Genomic DNA, 24559 nt, shown 5'->3' on the forward strand with positions numbered 1-24559 from the left:
TAGTGGAGCGAGGCCATTGACTAGCCTAATGAGAAGATATTCTCCTCCCCCCAACTCTTCAAAGTTGACTTCTGGTGATTAAAGAAGCCTGTCACTGAAACATGAAGTAATCTAATTTCAATCTGATTCCTTGGGAGAACAGGGCAGCTATTACATTTACATCAGGTGTAAAATAACCATGGACAAAGGCCTCTCTGTCTGCCTCTTTGTTTGGACTGGGGTTTGGGTATTGTATAGAGACACACAATCAGTCCACCTGGTCCGACCAGTCCAGTAACAAGTATCTTTATAAAGCCTCTGCTTTAAAGGATGTATCAGCGTTGTTGGGTGACGTCACTTCTGTTGGTATTTGAAGCGAGATCCCAAACAAACCCCCTCCCTTCCGTGTTTCCTGCATCCCGTAAAAAACATGATGAACGCAGCGCAAAACCCCACAACACCCACTCCTTGTCGGTTTTTGGTTGGAATAGTATTTATTTAGGTGTGAGTGGTTGGTAGTACTATTTGTTTTTGTGTACGATCTCGGAGCATAGGTTGCCTACCGAGACGTGTTTTTTTTGACGGCCTGCTCTTGGGGCGGGCAGGTACCGGATCATACTCAAGATCAGATGATTGTGATAATTTTTGTTTTGGCCTAGAATTGCTGATACAACCTTTAAAGTTGCAGCCTTGTGGAACGGAATTAGCAGAAAAGGAATTTAATATATATTTAAATTAGTGTATAATCCCATGAAAATTCAGTTGGTTGCAATCTGCAACCCCACCACTAGAGGCCACTCAATTCTACACTCCGTACCTTTAAGTTTGTCTGCCTGGACACTCAAATTTATTTTTTTTCTGAAATGCTTTCCTATCGCAGCCATAGTTCTCCTGGTTCAGCTTTGCGTGTGTGTGTGTGTGTATGTGTGTGTGTGTGTGTGTGTGTGTGTGTGTGTGTGAGAGCGAGTTAAGCATCTGTTAATCTATGATCTTTGAATACCACGGGCCTTACCATGTCAACCTTGTGTTTTAAGTTTTTAAATTGGAAAGTAGAAGATGTTTGTATTACTATAGGGAATGTGTCGTAATTTATAGTAGTTCTTGACCAATTTATTGGTAGGATATAACGGTTCTCCAGTTCTACCTCCAGAAGACAGGGGGCGACATTTCTTACTCTTTTGCCCCCATCTACACTAACAAACACCTGTGTAACCATTCAATTTGCCTTTATTCAACTCTCAAACAAAGTCTGTGTGAAATTGTTGCTGTTCATAACAAATAAAGTGGGATAAAAAAAAACGTTTGCTGGTGTTTGTTTTTTTAAATGTCCGCACACGGAAGAAAACAATACAACTTGTATGCAAGGTTCTACAGAAGGAAAGGAATCAGGGCTCTTCTGGACTGAGGGTAGTCCTTGAACTGCTGCTGGTAGAACCTGAGGAGAGAGCAGAAACACATTAGGCCTTAACTTCGCTTGAGGATCCAAAAATTAAATCATAACATGAATTCAAACATTTGCACAACAATTTATTCACCATCAGGGTAGTCTCGCAAAGCCAGACCAAACTACAGCAAGGTAACATGTTGAACACACAGTAAGCCACCCACATACAGTTTAAACTTCAGTTGAGAGTTGCGTAACTAGCTCAATTTGGAAATGTGTAAAATCATCAATAAATATGTAGCCTACTGACATTTGTGAATTTGTCAAATATAGATTTGAAAGTGTATAGACAAATCTGTCAATTAGTAGCCTACATAGATATAAAATGTATGTAGGCTACTAATTGACAAAGCTCCAAGAGCTTGAAATAGGACTACGGATTCATCAGTTTCAAGTTTTCAACTGTGAGCGAACGCCGATCCTGAGTTTGTGGGATTGTTAAATGGCTTATCGTCAAATAATACAATTACGGTAGTGATTGCAGTTAGATTACTTTTACTAACATGAACTAGGGCTATATCTAGTTCATATTTCATGACCGCTCATGTCGCTCCTCCGCAGTCATCGTATAAGACACCCCATAATAGCTGTGGTCATCCGTCAGGGTGTTCTCTATGTACAGAGGTGGAGGTGAACTGGTGCATGGTGAAGGTGGTGTAATCTATCGTGGTTCAGATGTTGGTGGTGTTACCTATGGTGGTGCAGGTGAAGGTGCTGTTACTTATGGTGGTGCATGTGAAGGTGGTGTTACCTATGGTGGTGCACGTGATGGTGGTGTAATCTATGTTTGTTCAGCTGTTGGTGGTGTTACCTATGGTGGTGCAGGTGTAGGTGGTGTAACCTATGGTGGTGCAGGTGAGGCACCTGTATGGGTGTAGGTGTATACCTGTGGTGGTGTATGGCTCGTGGGCCGATGGTACAGCTGGTGAAGAGAAAGAAGGCGGCTGCAGGCAGCGACCAGACGGCCACAGCATAGCCAAACCATTCCAGGATCTCCCCGAAGTAGTTTGCCCCCGACACAAACTCAAACATCCCCCCTAGGGCCGGATGAAGGAGGCACGGTCAGTACTGAAGGACTGCACTGGGACTGTAGTATCACGTCATCACACGGTCAGTACTGAAGGACTGCACTGGGACTGTAGTATCACGTCATCACACGGTCAGTACTGAAGGACTGCACTGGGACTGTAGTATCACGTCATCACACGGTCAGTACTGAAGGACTGCACTGGAACTGTAGTATCACGTCATCACTGTAGTATGCTGTTAGTACTGCAGTACTGTTAGAAGTACTGTAGTACTGTTAGTAGTACTGTGTTAGTACTGTAGTACTGTTAGAAGAACTGTATTACTGTTAGTAGTACTGTAGTACTGTTAGAAGTGTGTTAGTACTGTAGTACTGTTAGAAGTACTGTGTTAGTACTGTAGTACTGTTAGAAGAACTGTATTACTGTTAGTAGTACTGTAGTACTGTTAGAAGTACTGTGTTAGTACTGTAGTACTGTTAGTAGTGCTGTAGTACTGTTAGTAGTGCTGTAGTACTGTGAATTGTACTGTATTACTGTGAGTAGTCCTGTAGTACTATGTTGGTATCGTAACACTGTGTGAGTACTGTGGTAGTACTGTAGTACGGTGGGTATTGGTACCTCTGGGGATTCTGTAGTGGACTTCTCCTGGTTTCCTAAGGCTCCGTAGCAAATGGTCGCTGTGGATGTTGATTATCAGACCTGCAAAGAACAGAAGCAGACCTGCACACACACACACACACACACACACACACACACACACACACACACACACACACACACAGACAGACAGACAGACAGACAGACAGACAGACAGACAGACAGACAGACAGACAGACAGACAGACAGACAGACAGACAGACAGACAGACAGACAGACAGACAGACAGACAGACAGACAGACAGACAGACACACACACACACACACATATCAAATATAAATAAAATATTGGCACAGGAACACAGTAAGGCCAGAACAATATGCATTGATAGTATGCACACCAAAAAGTGGTTTAATTTGCTTAACACAGTTAGCCACTAAGATTATTTTCTACTTTCTATCGGTTTTTTATTATAATTTTCAAGTGTGCTTTGAGCATAGGGTTAGTTTATGTAAGGTAAGTGTCTTTTCATAATTTGTCTTACCAAATAAATGCATTAGTAAATCGTATTCATGGTCATTTAAAAACAGGGGCCTTGGCCGCCCTAGACCCACCCACTGCCATCCGTACGGGGTTCTGCCAGGAGGGGGCGCAGTGGAGTTGGTAGTGTCCCTGCAGAAGCCCGTTCATGCCGCAGAAGATGAACGATTTTACGGCGATGTGGACAGGAAACGGCCGCCCGCGGGTCCGCCAGGCGTAGATGAACGACCTGGGGAAGTATTTCACATTCAAAGTTGTCTCCTCTGCCTGAATGTCATGCCTTATAAATAAAATACATATTTGCGTTGCGTGTGTGTGTGTGTGTGTGTGTGTGTGTGTGTGTGTGTGTGTGTGTGTGTGTGTGTGTGTGTGTGTGTGTGTGTGTGTGTGTGTGTGTGTGTGTGTGTGTGTGTGTGTGTGTGTGTGTGTGTGGATCCAGGGTCTGTGGCCATTTCCATGCAAAATATTCTACTGGGTTCAAAATTAAATCATAACATGAATTCAAACATTTGCACAACAATTTATTCACCATCAGGGTAGTCTCGCAAAGCCAGACCAAACTACAGCAAGGTAACATGTTGAACACACAGTAAGCCACCCACATACAGTTTAAACTTCAGTTGAGAGTTGCGTAACTAGCTCAATTTGGAAAGGTGTAAAATCATCAATAAATATGTAGCCTACTGACATTAGTGAATTTGTCAAATATAGATTTGAAAGTGTATAGACAAATCTGTCAATTAGTAGCCTACATAGATATAAAATGTATGTAGGCTACTAATTGACAAAGCTCCAAGAGCTTGAAATAGGCCTACGGATTCATCAGTTTCAAGTTTTCAACTGTGAGCAAACGCCGATCCTGAGTTTGTGGGATTGTTAAATGGCTTATCGTCAAATAATACAATTACGGTAGTGATTGCAGTTAGATTACTTTTACTAACATGAACTAGGGCTATATCTAGTTCAGGCCTGAAGAGGAGGGGGGCCAGACCCATGTGGTAGACTCAGCAAAGAAAACATGAGCTGGCCAATAAATCTGGGGCGCAGTCAAGGTCCAGATATTCAACCTGACGTGCTACGTGTCTGAGCTGGGATTTTGTACCATCATTACTGTTAGCATAGCTTATAACCAGAGGCCTATATTAGACATTCGCTGTTATAACCTACTCTCCAAGGCGAAGCTAAACTATTGAACTGAAGCAGCTTTACCACCACGAAAACAGCATCAGGTTGACTCAGCACTTCAAGGTTCACGTTGACTTAGCAGCAGGTGAAGAGGGTAGCGGTTCACGTTTACTGTGCGCAGCCTTCTGTAAATGCAAATACAGCCATTCCATGCTGAACACGCCCGATCTCGTCTGATCTCTGAAGCTAAGCACTGTCGGGCCTGGCTACTTGGATGGGAAACCGCCTGCCAATACCAGGTGCTGTAAGGGACAACAGAGGAATTTAGCGTTCTGGCTAATTCGGGTGCATTTACAGGAATGTTAATTAATGTACACTGTCCATGTTAAAATAATAATAAGTGCGTGATTTATCTGCTAAGGAATCAGATTTGGGTAAACAGAATCAAACAAAACGTATTAAATATATATATATATATATATATATATATATATATATATATATATATATATATATATATATATATATATATATATATATATATATATATATATATAAAATAAGAGTATAAAACCCAATGAAGCAAAACAATATAATCAAATGTATAACTTGCAATCAAATGATTTGTTAATGTTGTAAACTTGGTCTTATACATCTTTGATAATGTCCTTTGTCTATAGTTCCCCACATGTTTCCTGTATTATCATTTGAAACGCGACAAAGAATCTAAGTTGGCGCCACAGGGTATGTTTTTCGTCTGATATCGTGTCTCTTACTAGTTGCTTCTTGCCCAAGATGTTGGAGGCAGGGCCTGGTTTCTCAACATCTGTATTGTATTGAGTCTATTTTCACCGTTTGAGGATATGGTTCTGTCCCTTGGAATTCAGAGATTCAAACAATGTTGTGTACTTGTAACTCTATGTGCAAATACTCAGAAATGAAACCATAACACATGTGTGTTTAGTGCAAAACCAGTCAAAAGAATACAGAAACACAATTGAGACTTGTGAAGAAAGTACAGCAATTGTTCACGTTGACTTTTCAGAATCCTGGAGATGCAAGTATCAATCTGAAGTACAGGCCTGACATTTTGGACAGAATTTGCCACAGATAACGCTACATACCGGAATGTATTACATTAAGGTTGGAAAGGCAGGGTTTTGTACACTTTCAGAGTCAAAGAGACAGGATGCTGCAGCAATCTTGACAAATGGATACAGTCCTAAAACATATCAAAACGAGATATCCACAGGTTACCACCGGTCACTTTTGGTCTGATGGTCCAAGAAAACAGTATAAGAACTAGGGCTGTCAACGAATATTCGAAGTTCGAATATTCGTTCGAAATGTATCCAAAAACGCGAATTCGACGGTGAAAATTAATATTCGAATGTGAAAAAACACTCCCGCGGAACAAGCGCCTCTATCTGCTTTGTGAATGAGCCTCTGTCTGTTCGCGATGTCCCTCATAATATTCGAATGTGAAAAAACACTCCCGCGGTACAAGTGTAACAGACTAGTATTGTGAAGAGCGAATGTATTTTATCCCCTCGGGGTTTCCGTACTTGGATATAGGTATTCCGGCTCGGATATGCCATTCAATAAGCATCCGAAGTAGAGCTCAGGGAGCTAGTAGTCTGGCTGGTGAAAGCTGCTATAACGCAATGTTCTCGGCAAAGTCCGAGACAGCTTTTTTTTCATGAATCCGAACGGTGCGTTGTGCGAAGTGCCCTTTCGCTGGCATGGTGGAAGACGTAGGCGACATGCATATTTTTCTTTATCGATTTTAATAGGCCTTCTCGATAAATGGTAACTTGGTAAGCAAAGCAAGGAACGTTACCACTAGCATACTTTGTAACATTCAGAAACGGGCGTCTTCTTCAGATTACTATAGTTTGCGCGCTTGCAGGTGTGGTGGTGAAATGCAAGCGATACAAAGTTGTGGCTTTTCATGATTAGGCCTCCACGTTACTGGGCTGTTTATAGGATATATATATATCCCGCTAATTTGAACCATGGTTTTGTCGCATTATTGACATATTGACGGCAACTGCGTAAAATAGGCAACCAGATATTCGAATAGTTCGAATTCGTGATTTTTTTCCAAACGAACATTCGAATGTCATTTTTGAGCAATTTTGACAGCCCTAATAAGAACAAGAAGATTTTTTTCCCTTCTGTCTTGTATCCCCCCTACACTGGGGTTTGAAAGAGCAACATGGAACTTCTTCCCCACTTCCCATGGTAAGGGCGCACCAGGCGGCATTGGTGGACACCAATATGGACACACATTCTTTGAAAAGGTCTCAAACAGTCTGAAGAGCGTTCAGCTGTACCACATTGCAGAAGAAAACATGCGAAGATACGATACACTTCTCATGCATCCTCTCAAACAGTTTCCCTCAACAAGACAAATACATCAGGTCATCCCACAGAATAACAAGATCTACCAAAGACAACTATCCTGCTTTTGCAGCAAGATGTTGGTTTGCCAGTGCTTCTGCCCAGCTACCTTCTATTAACATGGCTACCCAGAGAAACAGCAGAGTTATACAAGGAGGGCAGCGAAGAAAAGACCTTTGGCCATGTTGTTGGAGGACACGTGTAACACTTACTACGAGCTGTAGTTAAGTTAGAGTGAATTAGGACCAGTCTCCAGGTTACGTAGGGAGCAGTAGAAGTTAACAGTAATTACAGCAAAATAACACCACAGACCATCAGATAAGTTTTAAATGCCTGCTTTTTTATATAAGTTTGTAGAAAAGAATACAAATAGAAAAGTGGTACCTTAAGACAGTTACATTACATACACATACATTGATCAACAACAATTGCAGTTAAATGCAATTGGAACACTTGTAAATCTCTTGTCAGAAATATCAATTAAATTCAAGGAAATTCTTCAAGTGAGGTATCCTTTAAAGTTGCATTTAAAGTTATTTAGTTTCTAGTTTCACAGTTATCATTATCAACAAGATTTTCTTTAAATCCTATATGTAATTAGCATTAAATGTATTTTTAATTCCTATGTCAATATTATTTTGCTCTAATTTGTAATTAATTAGTTTCAATAATTTCAATGGGTCAAACTGCAATAGCTGCAATAGGCCTATTTAGAATCAAGTAATCAGATATTTGGTTTTCTAGTTGCTAGTTATATGCTAACGGAACCAGTGAGCTTCGGTTCAGTTATATCATATAATTAGCTGCAATGACATTACCAGTAAACATAACAATGAAACAAAAATAACAAAGATAACGTTCACCGACAATGTTCATAGTTCAACAATTCAATAAAACATGCAACCGTAGTAAGCATTCAAGCTTGACATTACACTGCCGTCCGTGCAATCAATGGATGCTAACAAAACTGACCACGTTGTGTAGTCCAGTCCGTGTGTGGGGTGAATGAGTCCACCCTTACCGCATGCGCGTTGGGTTAATATCGCAAAAATATAATCCACTCGTGGTCGAAATAACGATGGCACCAAACAGTCCTACCGCAATTCTGATTCGAACAGCGTGTCCCAGACTATTCTGGGAGATGCCAACCGATAGTAGTTCAGCTCCTATTGGGAAAGGCTCGCCATCTTCTCTCGTCGATCATAACGTGGCTTCAGAACTCTCAAGTCACTCGACGCTTTCTCAGTCCAAAAACAACATCAAAGTTCAAATAAAACACAGTCTATCTCTATAGACGGAACGGTAACATAAAACACTTTCAAAAATGGAAAATAAAGGTTAACAACAAGGTTTTGGTTCTTAACTTTATGTTGCTCACTGGTTCTAGTTCAATAGCGTCTAGCTTCTCTGGAAATTTCGCGTTGATTTGAGAATTCACGTATGCGCAACATTACAGCCATTCTGAATGGCTGAATCCACTGCACTTTGTTAAAGTGACAGGATATCTATTTTAACATATTTTTACCGAGGTTACACATGGAAAAAGAGATGGGAGGGGATATGGAAAGGGATCTGGAAATGGAAGATGTGATGGAGGAGAAGTTGGATGAGGAGCCTCTGAAAGGTGGTGAAAGTCCCGAGGGTACTGTGAAAGTTACGACTTTTAGCAGCCTTAATAATGGAGACTGGCTAGCAGTAGTATATGATGGCCACTGGTGGCTAGCCAAGACCATTGCTGTGGATACTGAGCAGCAAGATGTGAAACTGGAGTTTTTGTATCCCCATGGTCCAACAGCAAATATCAGCCTAAGCTTCTCACGAAGGATGTCTGTTTCTGCCCAGTTGAAGACATCATAGTGAAACTAATGGGAAGTGCATCACCAGTCCAATTAGGAACACGAGAGATCTACAGCATAGCCCCTGATGTGATGGACTTCATAGAGAATGAGCATGTCCGACGCCTGTTGCTCAAGGCACAAGTGCAGGTTAGACAAAAATGAAATCTTAAGTAAGCTAATTGAACCTGATTCTAAGCTACAGATTTTGTGTTGCAGTATTATTGTTAAGGAATGTCAATTTAAGATCACACCCAGTATGAAGTAGGCCGTGCAGGGCGATAACACATCCAAGACACCCAACCACACACACGCACACACACACACACACACACACACACACACACACACACACACACACACACACACACACACACACACACACACACACACACACACACACACACACACACACACACACACACACACACACGCCACTTTAAAAAAGAAAATCAGTATGAAGACCAAGTAAATGACAACTGGCTAAGGATGACCCTGTATGTGCAATATGATTATTATAATTAGCTTAAAAGTAAGTTCAATACTCTAATAACAAGGAGTAGTTTTAGTAGTATGTTTAAAAAGCACATTTGTTCAATAATCAGCAATGCACCCACATCTTTTGTCAACAAAGTCAGTTTTTCGTCAACACCATCAGATCTTCGTCAACAGTGTCAGATGTATGTTTTTGTTCATTTTTTGGAAAAAATAGAACGATAATTCTTCCTTCAGTTTATGTTGTTTTTGTAATCAAGGACCATCTGATCTACATCCTCTTGTGTCTTATTTATTTAACGAATTTGTTTTTACAATATTTAAATTTAAAAAAAGTTTGAAAATGCAAATATTTAGAAATCTGGGTTTTCAGAATAGTGTGAAATCACAACTTAAGTTTATATATTGTATTTTTTACAAATCAGAGTAACTAAACACTATGACAACATACTTCAGAACTTAAGATAGGCTACTTGTTGGATTTGAATAATTCAAATTTAAAAATCCTTTTTAGTGTGTCTGATGGAGTTGACACAAATCTCACGAGAGAGAAGAATCAGTTCGGTTCGTTCTTGTTAAAGATTCGTTCATATGAACTGATTCGGTCGCGAACGACCCATCATCACTCCCACCCCAACCGCGTGCTGCGTGTGCACGTAGTGGCGGCGCTGCAACCGGACTGTCCGTTTAAAATCCGGACGGGTGGCCACCCACCTGTGGAAGTAATGCAGGCAGAAGGTTCCGAGCAGCAGGCTGCGGCCCACTCCGGCCCGGGACTCGGTGCTGAGCAGCAGGAGCAGCGGCACCAGCAGCGAGGGCACCTCTTGGATCATCCAGACCAGTTTGGTGTTCACTAAACACCGGTCCTCGGACCTCGTGTAGCGGCCGTAAAGCGTCCGCCTTTCCGTGGTTAGCAGCCCCCAGCAAACCAGCGGACCCCCAAGGAGCAGAGACCAGCACAGCCACTGGACCAAATTCTCCCTACACTCCATTTTCGTCTGTGCCCCCTCTCTTCTGGGCCCGCTATATATCCTAGTACTCTCTCTCTCTCTCTCTCTCTCCCTCTCCCTCTCCCTCTCCCTCTCCCTCTCCCCCCCCTCTCCCTCTCTCTCTCTCTCTCTCTCTCTCTCACGCAGGGTCACTCTCCTCTGCCTTTCTCTCTCTCGCTATCTGTTTATTTGTCTCGTTCTCGGTCTGTCTTTCTGTCTCTTCCTCCTAGGTTATGTAAAAGGGGTCCGTTCAGTCCTCTCTCATTATCCGCGTTTCTTCATCAAATCCGTAGCCCAGGGGGCGTTTTTCCCCATGGTTGCGACCCACGAAAACTTTGTGATACTTTTTTTGTACTGTCGTTGTGTATGAGCGACTGAGCGTTGATGAGTAATAATAATGACTAGAAAATGCGCCGAGTGGGCAGTGCGTGGGAATGTGAAATGGCTTAAATCAAGTGTAGGCCTAAGTATTTGAACACAGTACAAAAGTCTAAATTAAGCAAACAATCTAAACATCCACACCAGTTAAAAAAAATGAATGGTTAGAAACAAATAAAATGTAAGAGTTAGGCAAGACAAGGCAACATTATTTATCTAGCACTTTTCATACACAAGGTAGAGTCAAAGTGCTTCACATCTAAACTTTGTCATAAATAAAAGAATAGATAAGTAAAAGAAAACATGCAAAGAAATGAGTAAAATAGATCAGCATTTGATCCTTTCTCTGGAACTCTAACCCAGACAGAACTTGGGTCTCAAACCCCAATCCTTTCTCTCTGGTATCAGGTCATGTAACTTTCTGGTAAAAAAATAGAAGATAAAGCCAAAGTAAAGAAGGCATTTTAGTAATAAAATATGATTTAAGAATTGGTGTAATATGTTCAATTTTTTGGTCTTTGTTAGAACTCTAGCAGCGGCATTCTAAACAAGCTGAAGTTTACTTAGAGTTTTTTTGGGAGACCTGTAAGGAGACCATTGCAGTATCAAGCTTACTAGTGATAAAGGCATGTACACGTTTTTGTAAATCTTCGCTGGACATGAGCACTCTAAGTCTTGCTAAAATTTTAAGGTGATGATATGCAGATTTTGTAACTGATTTGTTGTGACTGTCGAAATGTAAATCTGAATCTATGATGGTGTTGTTGATAGGCTTTAAGGTTGTTTTTGGTTTGGAGGCAATAGGTATGAGATTTGTGCGGTTAGCAATGTGTCTAAGTTTCCCTTTGTTTACTCTCTTAGTGGTTACAGCAGGAAGGCAAAAGTTGATGTTTGTTTTGATGTAGGTGTAACAGGTAGCCTATAGAAAATGGCTTTTGTTATAAAACAGTTCCCCCCATTTTCTGGTTTTAGCAGTTAATTGCAATAGCGGTTAATATCTACCGCTATTGTATTATTTTCATGCCACTAGATGGCACTGTGCACTGTTGCCGTAGTGGGTTGCTCTGGAGACGTAGCTCGAGTTAATAAACGATAGTTATGATATTATAACTCTAGTTCTATGATTGTAGGCGTAGCCGCCTAGGCTTCGCCTTATGGGCTTGTCCCGTGCGCGCGAGCACGCGGTACCGTGTATATAAGGCGGCGCATACTGCCGCTCATCCTCCACGCTATTCTTTCAGCATTTGGAGGGTACAGCAGGTGGGAAACTAGACGGCTACGCCTACAATCATAGAACTAGAGTTATAATAAACTATCGTTCTATTTCATGTAGGCTACGCCGCCTAGGCTTCGCCTTATGGGCTAAGGCGAAGCTGCGAGCGGAGCCCAATCAATGTACTCCTGCTGGACCCTAGTAAAAAAAATAAAACTTAAGTCACCAGGGCACATAAGACTCAAAAAAGCAGAGGATGTGCAAAACACAACAGCTTAATAAAAAACAGATTCCTCTTAGATCAAGCAAGGCGATGATCAAGAGAAAAAAGTGAGTCTGCAAAGACTCCGACCCAAATCCGTCCTTCATGGAATCCATGAAAAGTGAAGAGATAAACCAGAGTAATACGGTTTCCATTAGGTCCGCTACCACCGTGGGCGGAGCTACGGAGTTCGACTCTCCATTAAGGATTTTCTCTAGTCCGTTTCTTATTTAAAAAACGGCGGGAGTGCTATACTAGCAGACAAAACCAACTCGTCAATTGGCGAGCCAATAGGAACCCCTCTAATCCGCTTTCCATTTGAAAAACGGCGGGAGAGAAATACTGGCAGTCAAGTCCAACTCGCCAGCCGGCGAGAGGAATTTCAACGATGCCGCTTAAAAGAACATGCCTTCATTCTTAAGCCGTAGAATGGGCACCGGACTCCAACACAGAGTTGCCAAGTGAGCCCCTGGACATGTCTAACATGTAAAAACTGACAAAGGGGCCGGGGGAAGACCAAGACGCAGCTGCGCTGCGCAGATGTCTTCCACCTGAACGCCTCTGAGTAGAGCCGTTGAAGCGGCCACGACCCGTGTTGAGTGAGCTTTAACGCTCAATGGTGGCGCTAAGCCCTGCCGAGCGTAGGCTAAGCAAACACCTTCACATATCCAGCGAGAAAACCGCTGTTTAGAGAGAGCGCGGCCCCTGCTAGCGTCGCTATAACACACAAACAACTGTTGTGTGGAGCGGAACGCGGCCGAGAGTTTCACGTTTCACGCGCCGTTTTAAAGGACAGGGCATCCAAAGGGGCCTGTGACAGAGGCTCGAAAGGGTCCCTGGACAACCCGCGCAACACGGTGGGGAGATCCCAGCGTGTTGTAATTATGCGCGAAACAGGCCTGACCCATCTAGCCCCACACAAGAATCTCCTGACCAGTGGATGGCTGAAGATCGGTCCACCATCACAGCCCGCATGGCCAGCCGAAACGGCTGCCACATAGACCTTGATAGTGGAAAAAGCCAAACCCTTCTCCAAAATGATGAAGAAACGCAGGTACGCTTCCCACCCCGCAATGGGATGGGACAGCGTGGTTCCTGTCACACCAATCAGAGAAAGCGCACCACTTCACCGCATAGAGGGAAGAAGTAGAAGGTGCACGAGCACCCTGGATAGTGTTGATAACTGTTTTAGGCAAACCTTTGCCCTGCAGGATCAACCTCTCAGGAGCCAGACCAACAGCCGTCCCGATACATCAGGCGGATGGTGCACCGTCCCTTGGGCCTGTGAAAGCGCATCCGGTCTGAACGGTACCGGCCACGGCGCCGTCCGTGGGAGCGCCGCCAGCTCTGGAAACCACAGAGCTGAGCGGTTCTCCGGAGCCACTATAATCAGGGACAATCTCCCCTGTCTGACCCCTTCCAGAAGAGGAATTATCAGCTGGAGCGGAGGAAACGCATACAAGAGAACCCGCGGCCAAGGTGTGTGCGTCAACGCATCCACCCCCAACGGGGGAAGATCCCGAGGGTTGAGAGAGAACCACCACCTGCAGTGTGTGTTCTCCCTGCACGCGAACAGGTCCACCTGAGCCGTCCCGAACCTCTGCCAGATCAGTCTGACAATGACGGGATGTAACCGCCACTCGTCGCGGCGGGGACCACCGCGAGACATGAGGTCCGCCCCGAAGTTCTGGGTGCCCGCGATATGCAGGGCTCTCAGACTGAGGAGATACTGATGAGCCCAAAGCCAGAGCTCGACCGCCTTTTGGTGGAGAGCCGAGGAGCGCACTCAGAACGTGGTGGCCACGTACAAGGTGAAAGAAATGCAACAGCACTTTCCTCACAGCGACGAGTTCCAGCACATTTATGTGGACTGTAGGGGGCGTGCGCCACTCGCCTCCCACCGAGTGAGAGAGGCACGTTCCTCCCCAACCCGTCAACGAGGCGTCCGTGAAGACCACTACGTAGGACGTCACTCTGCCCAGGGGAACACCCCATGGAAGGGCGGGGTGGTTTCCCAAATATACCAGGTCTGGTGACACCGAACAGGGTAAGAGGAGCACCCTGAGCTTGTGTCGCACGGGGTCCAACCGTTGGTGAGCAAACCACCGCTGGAGTCTGCACATAAAGAGCAGACCCAGGGGAACCACGGGATGGGTGGCTGCCATCAACCTTAACAGGCGCATGGTGGACAGCGCGGTCACGTTTCTGAGAACGCGAAAGCGGGAGAGTGCCAACAGGATTGCGCCTCGCCGAAGAGGCGAAGGCATCGCTGTCATGGCGGCTGAGTCTAGGCAAAGCCCCAAGACTAGACTATCTGCCGGCCGGGGAGCGGTAAGCTCTTCTCCCAGTTGATGGCAAAACCCAGGAAAGAGAGATGGTTTATCACCGTCATGGTGTCCCTTCTCGCAGCTTCCTCTGAGTTGCTCAAAATAAGTAGGTTGTCGAGGTAGAAGAGAACCCTCTTTCCCTGACGCCTGAGTGGTCCCAACGCCGTCTCCACACACTTTGAGAAGGAGCGCGGGGCCAGGGAGTAGCCGAATGGCAGGCACTGGTACTCCTCCCCCATAAAGGCAAAACGGAGAAACTTCCTGTGCGCCTGCCGAACAGGGACGTGGAATTAAGCATCCTTGAGATCCAGGGATGTGAACCATTCGCCCTCTCTCTGTGTGCCAGAACCGTGCAAACCCATAAAGGGTGGGGGACGGCGCTCTAACTGTATGGGATGACCCCATCTCAACGTGTTGTCCAACCACAATGGTAGAACGCACCGCTCTAGCCAACACGCATAGCGGTAGGAGAGAGGGCGAACTGACAGCTGAGGAACGCTGTCCAGGAATAACCCGTATTCCTCGGCCCCTACCACCTCCACTCAGTGTGTGGACCAAGGGGGGCATCCCATGAAAGGGAGGAGGCTCAGCGAGCGTGGTAGACGTTACAGAGCTAGTCGCTGTACAACAGCGTGCTGTCTAGACGCCGCCCTTGTGTCCGCTGAACAGGCAGTGAGCTGTCTAGCAGTAGCACTTGTGCCCGCGCGTTGTCCGCTGGCTGTAACCACAGCGCGCAGACCCGTCTTCTCACCTTCCACAGACTGTAGAAGGGAGGTAGAGGGGATAATGTGGGAAACTAGGAGACAGGAGGTTATCTAAAGGAATATCGCTCTTTAGGGAGTATGTACTACCGTTCGGTCGAACTGTCTTCTTTTTCTTTATTAGGGTAGGAAAAAGTGTGAGCAAGCTTGCGGAACTTCTGGCTCCGCGGTGCTGCTCTTCTCGGCTGTGGTGGCGGCTGCTGTTACTGCTGCTGCTGTTGCGGCTGCTGCTGCTGCGACTGCTGCTGCGGCATCGGGGTTGGGGTTGGAGGCGGCCCCCTGGAGCGCTGGGACCGGCCTGGACCCCGCTACCTCCCGGCCTGCTGGTGGGAGGAGCCCGTCAGAATCGCCCCGAACCGGGAACAATTCTCACGGACGGACTGCTGGTGAGCGAGCACCTCCGAGAACCGGGGCCCAAATACAAGGCTGGCCCGCTCTCGTTCCGGAACCGCAGTGTGAGAGAGCCATATGGCCCTCTGGATCATGGTGGCCAATGCCATATGCCGGCCGGCCGAAACGGCTATCGGCTGAAAAAAGGCCCTGAAAAGGGCCGTTGGTCCGTAGCCTCGCCTACGCCGCTGCCACCAGTCATCTGAAAGTTGGAAGTCTTAATTTCTTCTTTTTCCGTAGATCAGTGCTGAAAGAAAAGGGAGGATGAGCGGCGATTTGCGCCGCCTTATATACATGGTACCGTGGGAAATGTGTGCGGTGCCCACGTTGATTGGTGCATAGTTGAATTTTTTTTTATTATTATATAATATTTATATATATTGTATTCTAAAGTATTTGACTCAGAAAGGGGTTAATAAACTGTTGATTGCTTATGCAAGATTAAAAACTGTTGTTCTCCACTTCGTATTACCCACAGCGCAAACCAGCCTGTGGGCCTTGTTCCTGCCCAGAGTCCCCTAGATCTGGCGCCGGTAACATAGGCAACCTTGGTTTCAGCAGATTATGCGATACTTCCTTTATAATGTGTCTACGGCTGAACCATTTTTTTGTCTGCATTATACTCAGGACTACTATCAGTACGGGGGGGGGGGGGGGGGGGAGCTGGGGCTCTCTCCGCTTGGGTGTTATCACCCTGTGGCCATTAAGTAGCGATGCTGTCATTGACACAGATGCAAGTTTGATGCCAACATATTCCAGTTTCTTAAATTCAGCTGTAAAATCACAGAGGGATGAGACAGCTGTTCTGGAGTTCTTGTTGTGGCTACGGGAGAAATTAGGATAGAGGTCATCGTTAATGTGGGAGTGCAGAGGAGGGGGGTGGCAGTTCCTCGCCAAGCCAGCATCAGTGATTGGGGTTAAACAAAAACCTAAAGTGATCAAGTTGTAATACATTTGAGTAAAATGTAGAATAGCTGAACTGTTCTGATAAAGATTGAGAGGGTTGAATCAAACAACCGTGTTTGTGCGTGTGTGTGTGTGTGTGTGTGTGTGTGTGTGTGTGTGTGTGTGTGTGTGTGTGTGTGTGTGTGTGTGTGTGTGTGTGTGTGTGTGTGTGTGTGTGTGTGTGTGTGTGTGTGTTTGTGTGGTAGTAACATGGAATGTGTGTTATAATTAACGCTATTCTTTCACATCTAGAGAGTAGGGTGCCAACATGTGTAGAGAATAACAAAGAAAGAAAGAATAAAGTGGACATTAAATAAACTGCTGCGGAGATTGAGCTTTATACCATAGGTGTCCGAAGAGCTCAACTTTCTTCCTTACGCCGCGGTCAACCGCTGCCCGGACATATCTCCACACACAGCGCACCACGCTGTGCCATTATTTACACCTAAGTGAAATATTTCAATGATTCATTTGTTTAAATCATGAAATGTCTTACCTTCCACCAGGAGGGTAAGTCTCAAAAGGTCGCTGCTCAAGAAGCGGGCTTTTCACAGAGGGCTGTATTCAAACATATTCACAGAAAGTTGAGTGGAAGGAAAAAGTTGAGTTGGAAAAGGTGTACAAGGAACAGAGATCATCACAGCCTTAAGAGGGGTCTAGAAGAAGAGATTATCGTATCCCCCATATGTATGCAAATTAAGAATAAAACACCACTACACACAAACTAAGTCAAACCAAAAGAAAACCCTTCTACAGCACTCTAGAGTCTAATGTAGCTACTCACAGCAAAATAGGGTGACTCAAACCATCCGCTAAAACAACCATACAATATGGCTAACTCTAGACTCAGCCCCCTCTTATACAGCAGAAAGCCCCACAAGAGAATAACATAAAAAATTGTCTGTTCAATTTGTAACGGTGGATTCAGTAACGTTGTTATGAGTTTTAACATTATCAGTTACATGGGCCCCAGAAACTCTTTCTGTCGCGGCGGCTACCTGTACTGTTTTTGTGCACTGATCCCTCAAATGAACTGACGCTAAACCCTTCCCCCTTCCCATATTAGGGTAGTGGAGACGGCCCTACTTCCAAAGTAGGTGATCCCGTTTTCTGAGCAATGATGAGTTATTTATTTACTCTCTACCTAAAGGAACCTTTACTTCCCCTTATTTTTGGGTTCATGTGAAGTCACTTGTAATAACACTAATAACACTTTTAAAACCTTTAAATTAATGAAATGAAGTACTTGTAATTCACTCTTTCACAACACACGTTTTTAAACTAAACCAGACAATATTCAGCAGTTCACATATGAAACCCACTATTCACCTTATTTCCCAGTATGAGACACAGTTTCACCCCTCAAAGCTTTGTCTCAGTTCATAGCTTAATGGGTCAGGTCCCATCGGTCAGGTTGACCCTAGCTAATTGTAACCCATTTCCCCCAATGTAACGTTTATTTTCTGGATAAGTAGAGGGTGTGCAGGCTGTCTAACCCTATCTAGAGCTATGGTTCTGGTACGTTTAGTTAAAGGACTAGTAGAGGGTGTGCAGGCTGTCATCTAAAGCATAGTAGTCCCCCCTTGATACGTTTAAAGGGAGGGTATATGTAGGCTTTTAATTACAGGGTAGGTACATTTATGCAAATAGTTAGGTATGTACTGTAGGTCACTTCCTATTGAAAATACGCTTCATATTTTCAACCAAACTTTTTAATTACTTTGTGTGTCAAATGATCAAACATGAAGTTAAAATATCAGGTTGACCAATTATTTCTCAGTGTGTTTAAACAATGCAGTGTATGATAATAATAATGTCAATAAACTGGGCTCCTGGGAGTCGAACCGCCACAGGTCTGGAACGAGACTAGAACGAGACAGGAACGAGACGGGAATGAGTGTCAAAAGTATGATTTATGAGTAAGTATACGTCCACACAAGCCAACAGTCATCCCTTCGGCTGTTAATACCCCGAATGATCGGTCAATGGTTACGAGTACACTTTGTAAAGCCAGAAAAATGCACACATATATGTAAAAATCATAACTATGAATAAAAAGTTCCATCCTGTCATGACAGGCGAGGAATGTTTCTGTTAAACATCATAGCCAGTATCAGGACATCACAACATGCCAGATCCTGGCCATGACAGTGATCCACAACAAATAAAAGTCCCCTTATCACAAATCTATATGGTCCACTTACAGTGAAGAAGTGTTGGTCACCTCTTGTATGATTAGATATAAAGCCTAGTCACTGAAGATAGGCTGACGCACATGTTTCCTGAAGTATCCCGAGATACATAGAGGTCCTAAACGTTTGAAATTAAATATATTTTGATTTGCATATATTTGCGGAGGTGGCATTTAATCATTCAGATATTAACTATGATAATTATTGAAATATTTTGTACATTTTATGAATGATTATCCACATTAACTTAGCATGGTTCTTAAAAAATAAGGAGAACTAAATGAAAGGCTGAGAATCAACAGCAATAGGACTGGATAAACCACCTGTAACTTTATTTAATTATATTAATTTAATATTTTAATATTTGTGGTAACAGCAATTATTCTCTCTAGCTCCGCCCCTTCCGTGAATCAGACTTGTAACAGAGCAAGGGATCCATGATTCAAGACCAAGAGATTTTGAAGACAATGATAATTTTTTTTTTTTATAAATATCGGAAGTCGTCACATTGTGACCTCCATTATGCTCCTTTCTGCCAGCAGGGCGCGCTAGAGCTGAGCAAAAACCTAACCAAAAATGTAGTCTCAGCTGGCGTTCATTCGAACTGTACTAGTCCCCAGGTATGGAAACGTAATGCATTCACCTAAGATTAAGAAGATTCTGCTCTAGTTTTTCTGATTAGCGACATAATTATCTCAGAATTTAGGGAACATTTCTTATGTGGTAAAGAAATAAATGCTCTGTTGTTTTGAATGAACGAGTTTATTATCTCAGAATTCTGGGAAAGGTTTTCATAAAAAATAATATCTGAAATAATGTGATGCCTCAAAATACAGAAGCTGTCATTCACTTCAGAGCTTGATTTCATAGAAGCAAACGTGTCCCGCCTGTTGAGTTTTATCCGGTTCTATTTTGGTGTAGTTTGAGACATTGGGAGATACTCGTGTCCATCAATAATATCATAATAATAATGATGGTATTGTTATTGGTTTGTCCACTTTGTGCAGGCACTGCAGGACTTTAGGGTTGTTCAGACCAAAGGCCCATTCTGATCAGATTGACAGCGTTGCTCCAGGATCAGTTGAACCTTCAGAAAGAATAAGAGCAGAATTTATTTACTCAAGTGAATGCAACTTACATTCCTCACCCTACACGTCTGATACATAGAGCAGTGCAGGGCCTTCACGAAACAGAAGACACAACACAAACAACACCGCAACAACATCACATCGCAAAGACACAACAACACCACACCAACAACCCAACAACATCAAATCAAATGACATCACATCACAACCACATCAAAACATCCCAACAACACGACAATATCACAACAACAAAAAAACTTAGAATCACAGAACGTATCACAACGACAGATTCAAATCTAATAATTGCAACCAAAACAACTCATCCTTAAGAGGTCTGCAACGTGAGGTCATCAAGTTGAGGTCATCCTGATTAGGATGACCTCATCAGGATGAACTCATGAAGATGACCTCATAAAAGAGGACGTCCTCATGAGGTCACCCTCTTTAGGTCATCTCGGGGTGTTTGCGGACCCCCTCTTCCTACGAGGCCCCACTGTGCAACTTAGCCAACATTATCATGGACACTCAATTCATACCAATGTTATTCCTTTATGTTTGTGATGTATATTGTCAGAACCGTTTACCAGTAAGGAAGTCAAGTCAAGCAACTTCCTTCGAGTGCAGCTCCATAAATCTGAAACTGGGAAGTCCCACCTCCTTCTGAGTCTTCAGAATTCCAGGGTGTGGAGATGTTTGAGTCACAATCCAACACAGTATTGCCCAAAGAGGCGAAGTCCACGATATTTTATTGTGGTGACGATACATGAATGAGTTGTATATAATGAGTGGACTGTCCTGACACCAGTATCACCTGCAACAGGTACATCTCCCTCCTGCCTGCTCCTCCGACCTCTTACCTGCTCCTCCTACCTCCTCCTCATCCAGAGCTTCCTGAACATCATCCTCTTGGTCATGAGGGGTCTTCTCGCCCTAGTTCTCCTCGGGGGGGTGCTGGCCGTCGGAGCGGCTCCAGGTCAGTCCCCCGGCTCTGGTGAACGGCGCGCCGTCTCTCGCTTCCCTAGAACATTCCAGTACTAATATCATGTGTCCAAACGACTTTGTTGTCTCGATCCTGCCTGTGAAGCCTTTAGCGTGTGCCTGCTACAGATGTTAACACAGGTGTGACTTTTCTAAAGTGTCTATTGTACCATTACCATGTGTGGCGTAGTCACAAAGGGAATGCTGCGCATCCTTCCATGGACTGTGTTTATTTCTAGAGCTTTTCCTGATCAGGGAGAACATATAAACACACCTGCACTCGCTTAGTCGGGCTTATCCTGGATCACCAGAACCAGGCTGTTGCCGGGGAGAAAAACGACCAGGCAGGCGGAAAGACGGACAGACAGGTAGAAAGACGGACAGACAGGCAGACAGACTGACAGGTAAACTGGTAGAAGGACATACAGAGAGACGGAAAACAGACAGATAGGTAGACAGGCAGACAGACAGACAGGCAGGCAGACAGGTAGACAGACAGACGGATAGGTAGACTCCAGACAGTTAAGTGTGAGTTGTGGAATTTATCTGTCGTCTCTCTGTCCACTAACCCTCAAGTCTGTCTTCCAGGAGCACGCAACAGTTCAGCTCTGACCAGTCCAGCTGGGACTCGTGCAGGTGAGAAGCCTCTCAGACGCCACACATGAACACTGTTCACCCAGAGCTCCTTACAGGACCGAACCAACCCTTCTGTCTCCCCCTCAGAGAGGATCAACTTCTGCCTGGACGGCTGGGACAATTTCCGTGGTGACTGTTTCTACCTGGAGAACAATCCTGCAAGCTGGGGCACTGCAGAGGTACAAGCTACATGTGTACTGCACCTGTAAACCTGCATACAAATACTGCACCTGTTTACATGCTGTATATAGTGCGACTGTAAAACTGATAACGAATACGGTGTGTGTGAATGCCTTGCTCCAGAGACTATGTGCAGAGCGGGAGGGCAGCCTGGCATCGGCCCACAGCGCCTTGGAGTACCACTACCTGCAGCGCCTGGCCCAGACAGGAGGCCACACCTTCGCCTGGCTGGGGGGATACAACTTCCTGGTCAGCAGTCACGCATGCACACACGCACTTGTGCACACATGCACTTGTGCACATGCACGCACACACACGCACACAAACACGCACAAAAATGCACACAAGCAGACACATATACGCAAGCATACATACACACAGACACATACATGCACACATACATACAACCACACATAAACACACTCAAATACACACTAATCTAGAATCTACCTAAACACAACATAATCTAACACCACACACACACACACACACACACACACACACACACACACACACACACACACACACACACACACACACACACACACACACACACACACACACACACACACACACACACACACAAACACACACACACACACACACACACACACACACAAATGGCTGATGGTAACTGCCTTGTGATTGGCTGATGGCATCTGAAATGTGATTGGCTGATGGTAGCTGGCATGTGATTGGCTGATGGTAGCTGCCATTTGATTGGCTGATGGTAACTGGCAATACATGTGATTGGCTGCAGGGTGAGTGGCGGTGGGAGGGCGGAAGTCCCTTCGACTATGTCAATACGGAGTCCGACGTCTCCCCAAGCGAAAACCAGTGTCTCCTCATCAACACGGAAGGTAGACCCACCCGTCACCAGAATAACACAATGCAGCACAGCATGCAGAACCAAGGAGGTGGTGGTGGTGGTGGTTATGATGGGGGGTCATGATGGGGAGGAGGGGATGAAGAGGCTGGGGTGGTTCTGTTAGGGGATGAAGAGGCTGGGGTGGGTCTGTTAGGGAATGAAGAGGCTGAGGGTGGTTCTGTCAGGTGATGAAGAGGCTGAGGGTGTTTCTGTCAGGGGATGAAGAGGCTGAGGGTGTTTCTGTCAGGTGATGAAGAGGCTGAGGGCGGTTCTGTTAGGGGATGAAGGGGCTGAGGGTGGTTCTGTCAGGGGATGAAGAGGCTGGGGTGGTTCTGTTAGGGGATGAAGAGGCTGGGGTGGGTCTGTTAGGGAATGAAGAGGCTGAGGGTGGTTCTGTCAGGTGATGAAGAGGCTGAGGGTGTTTCTGTCAGGGGATGAAGATGCTGGGGTGGTTCTTTAAGGTGGTGAAGATGCTGAGGGTGTTTCTGTCCCCCAGGGAACAAGGGATGGTCCAACCACCGCTGCAACAACTTCTTCCCCTACATCTGTGAGATGAGATCCAACTGCTAGTCCACTCGGAGGAGTGTCGCTCACATCTGGAGCTGGTGCTGACTGCTCTCCATCCAGATGTTCCAACCAAACAGTTTAGAACACACTTAATGAGTCATCCTATCTCTGAAGTTACTATTCTGCACGACCACTAATAAAACTATATACATTCTACTACCTGTGTGTCCAGAAGAAATTGTTTGATAAACTGTTGTAAAGCTACCAGCAAGAAATTGATAAAACACACATTTGGTCAAATACAAGTTTGAGCGTGGAGATGGTCTGAGCTTTGGTTGCAATATACGATGACAGAGGTGACAGCATATTCTTTGTCATTGACATATCAAAACGTACAACTTCAAATCAAATGATTTGTTAAGGTTTGATAACTCGGTCTTAGACATCTTTGATATTGTCCTTTTTCTATAGTTCCCCACATGTTCCCTGTATAATCATTTGAAACGCGACCAATAATCTACGATGACGCCACAGGGCTTGTATTTTGTCTGAGATCGTATTTATTTATTTCATTTATTTGTTTATTTGACAGGTTCAGTGCATATTAATAAACATTTCTGTATATATGCCAGATTTACCCAGAAGGCTAGTTTTTATCTGCAGTCCTCGGCCAGATGTAACAATAGGCTCCCTAAAAAGCAAATAACAAGCAAATAACAGGAAGAAAAAAAGAGAACATATAAAAGCAACAAATAAACATTAATTATAACCACATACAAGTATTCTATGTATCTCTTAAGTGTCAGGACCCTGCAAAGGAAGACCCGGGAAACAAAGACTAAGGGAGTCTCTCTGTGGGAGTCCCTCATGGAAGACCAGGGAAGCCTACCTATATTAGCTATGTGTCATACTTTACTCATCGTCAGGACTTCCACTCATAGACGACGTCACCATAGATCCTCTGCTCGGCGCAGCAACCCATCCAATCTGTGCCATCCACTGACCCTTGCCTACACTGACCGCCTTGAAGTGATGGGAGGACTCTGGAACTGCCAATCAGCGGTCAAGAAGGCAGACTCCATTTCGGCCTATGCGTCCCTCATGACCCTCCACTTCCTGGCCCTGACAGAAACTTGGATCATCCAGAGAACTCTGCTACTCCTGCTGCCCTCTCCACCGTCTACTCATTCTCACACACCCCAAGACCATCAGGGCGAGGAGGACGGGCCGGACTCCAAATCTCGCCGATGTGGTCCTACCAGGTCCTTCCACTAGAAAACTTGGCCAGATCTGCTTTTGAACTCCACGCTGTCACTGTCACCCTTCCTATCAAGCTCTCCATTGTGGTGATCTACCGTCCCTCCAGGTCCCCTTCGTGACTTCTACGACGAGATGGAA

At 44.8% G+C, this 24559-nt stretch overlaps 2 protein-coding genes across 2 annotated transcripts; one reads left to right on the forward strand and one right to left on the reverse strand.

The window, feature by feature from the left end:
• Positions 1-1188: 1188 nt before the first annotated feature.
• LOC115540105 (3-oxo-5-alpha-steroid 4-dehydrogenase 2) lies at positions 1189-10534 on the reverse strand. The gene is made up of 5 exons (XM_030351105.1): positions 10162-10534; positions 3664-3818; positions 3070-3171; positions 2310-2460; positions 1189-1414 (listed from the first exon to the last, which is right to left on the reverse strand). The coding sequence occupies exons 1-5, from the start codon at positions 10437-10439 to the stop codon at positions 1348-1350; spliced, it is 753 nt and encodes a 250-aa protein (XP_030206965.1). The 5' UTR covers positions 10440-10534; the 3' UTR covers positions 1189-1347.
• A 10219-nt stretch (positions 10535-20753) lies between these two features.
• Positions 20754-24045, forward strand: LOC115540647 (ladderlectin). Its single transcript, XM_030352119.1, has 6 exons — positions 20754-20965; positions 21559-21606; positions 21694-21785; positions 21910-22035; positions 22547-22646; positions 23151-24045. The coding sequence occupies exons 1-6, from the start codon at positions 20905-20907 to the stop codon at positions 23222-23224; spliced, it is 501 nt and encodes a 166-aa protein (XP_030207979.1). The 5' UTR covers positions 20754-20904; the 3' UTR covers positions 23225-24045.
• Positions 24046-24559: the final 514 nt, after the last annotated feature.

This window comes from Gadus morhua, chromosome 3 (assembly GCF_902167405.1).
Source record: "Gadus morhua chromosome 3, gadMor3.0, whole genome shotgun sequence".
NCBI classification, from domain to species: Eukaryota; Metazoa; Chordata; class Actinopteri; order Gadiformes; family Gadidae; genus Gadus; species Gadus morhua.

Coding starts and splice junctions, on each gene's coding strand:
- LOC115540647 (XM_030352119.1), top strand. CDS start 20,905: ATGAGGGGTCTTCTCGCCCTAGTTCTCCTCGGGGGGGTGCTGGCCGTC. Junction 20,966..21,558: donor GGCCGTCGGAGCGGCTCCAG/GTCAGTCCCCCG, acceptor TCTGTCTTCCAG/GAGCACGCAACAGTTCAGCT. Junction 22,036..22,546: donor TGGGGGGATACAACTTCCTG/GTCAGCAGTCAC, acceptor GATTGGCTGCAG/GGTGAGTGGCGGTGGGAGGG.
- LOC115540105 (XM_030351105.1), bottom strand. CDS start 10,439: ATGGAGTGTAGGGAGAATTTGGTCCAGTGGCTGTGCTGGTCTCTGCTC. Junction 3,172..3,663: donor CCCCGTACGGATGGCAGTGG/GTGGGTCTAGGG, acceptor GTGTGTGTGCAG/GTCTGCTTCTGTTCTTTGCA. Junction 1,415..2,309: donor CGAGCCATACACCACCACAG/GTATACACCTAC, acceptor CTCTCTCCTCAG/GTTCTACCAGCAGCAGTTCA.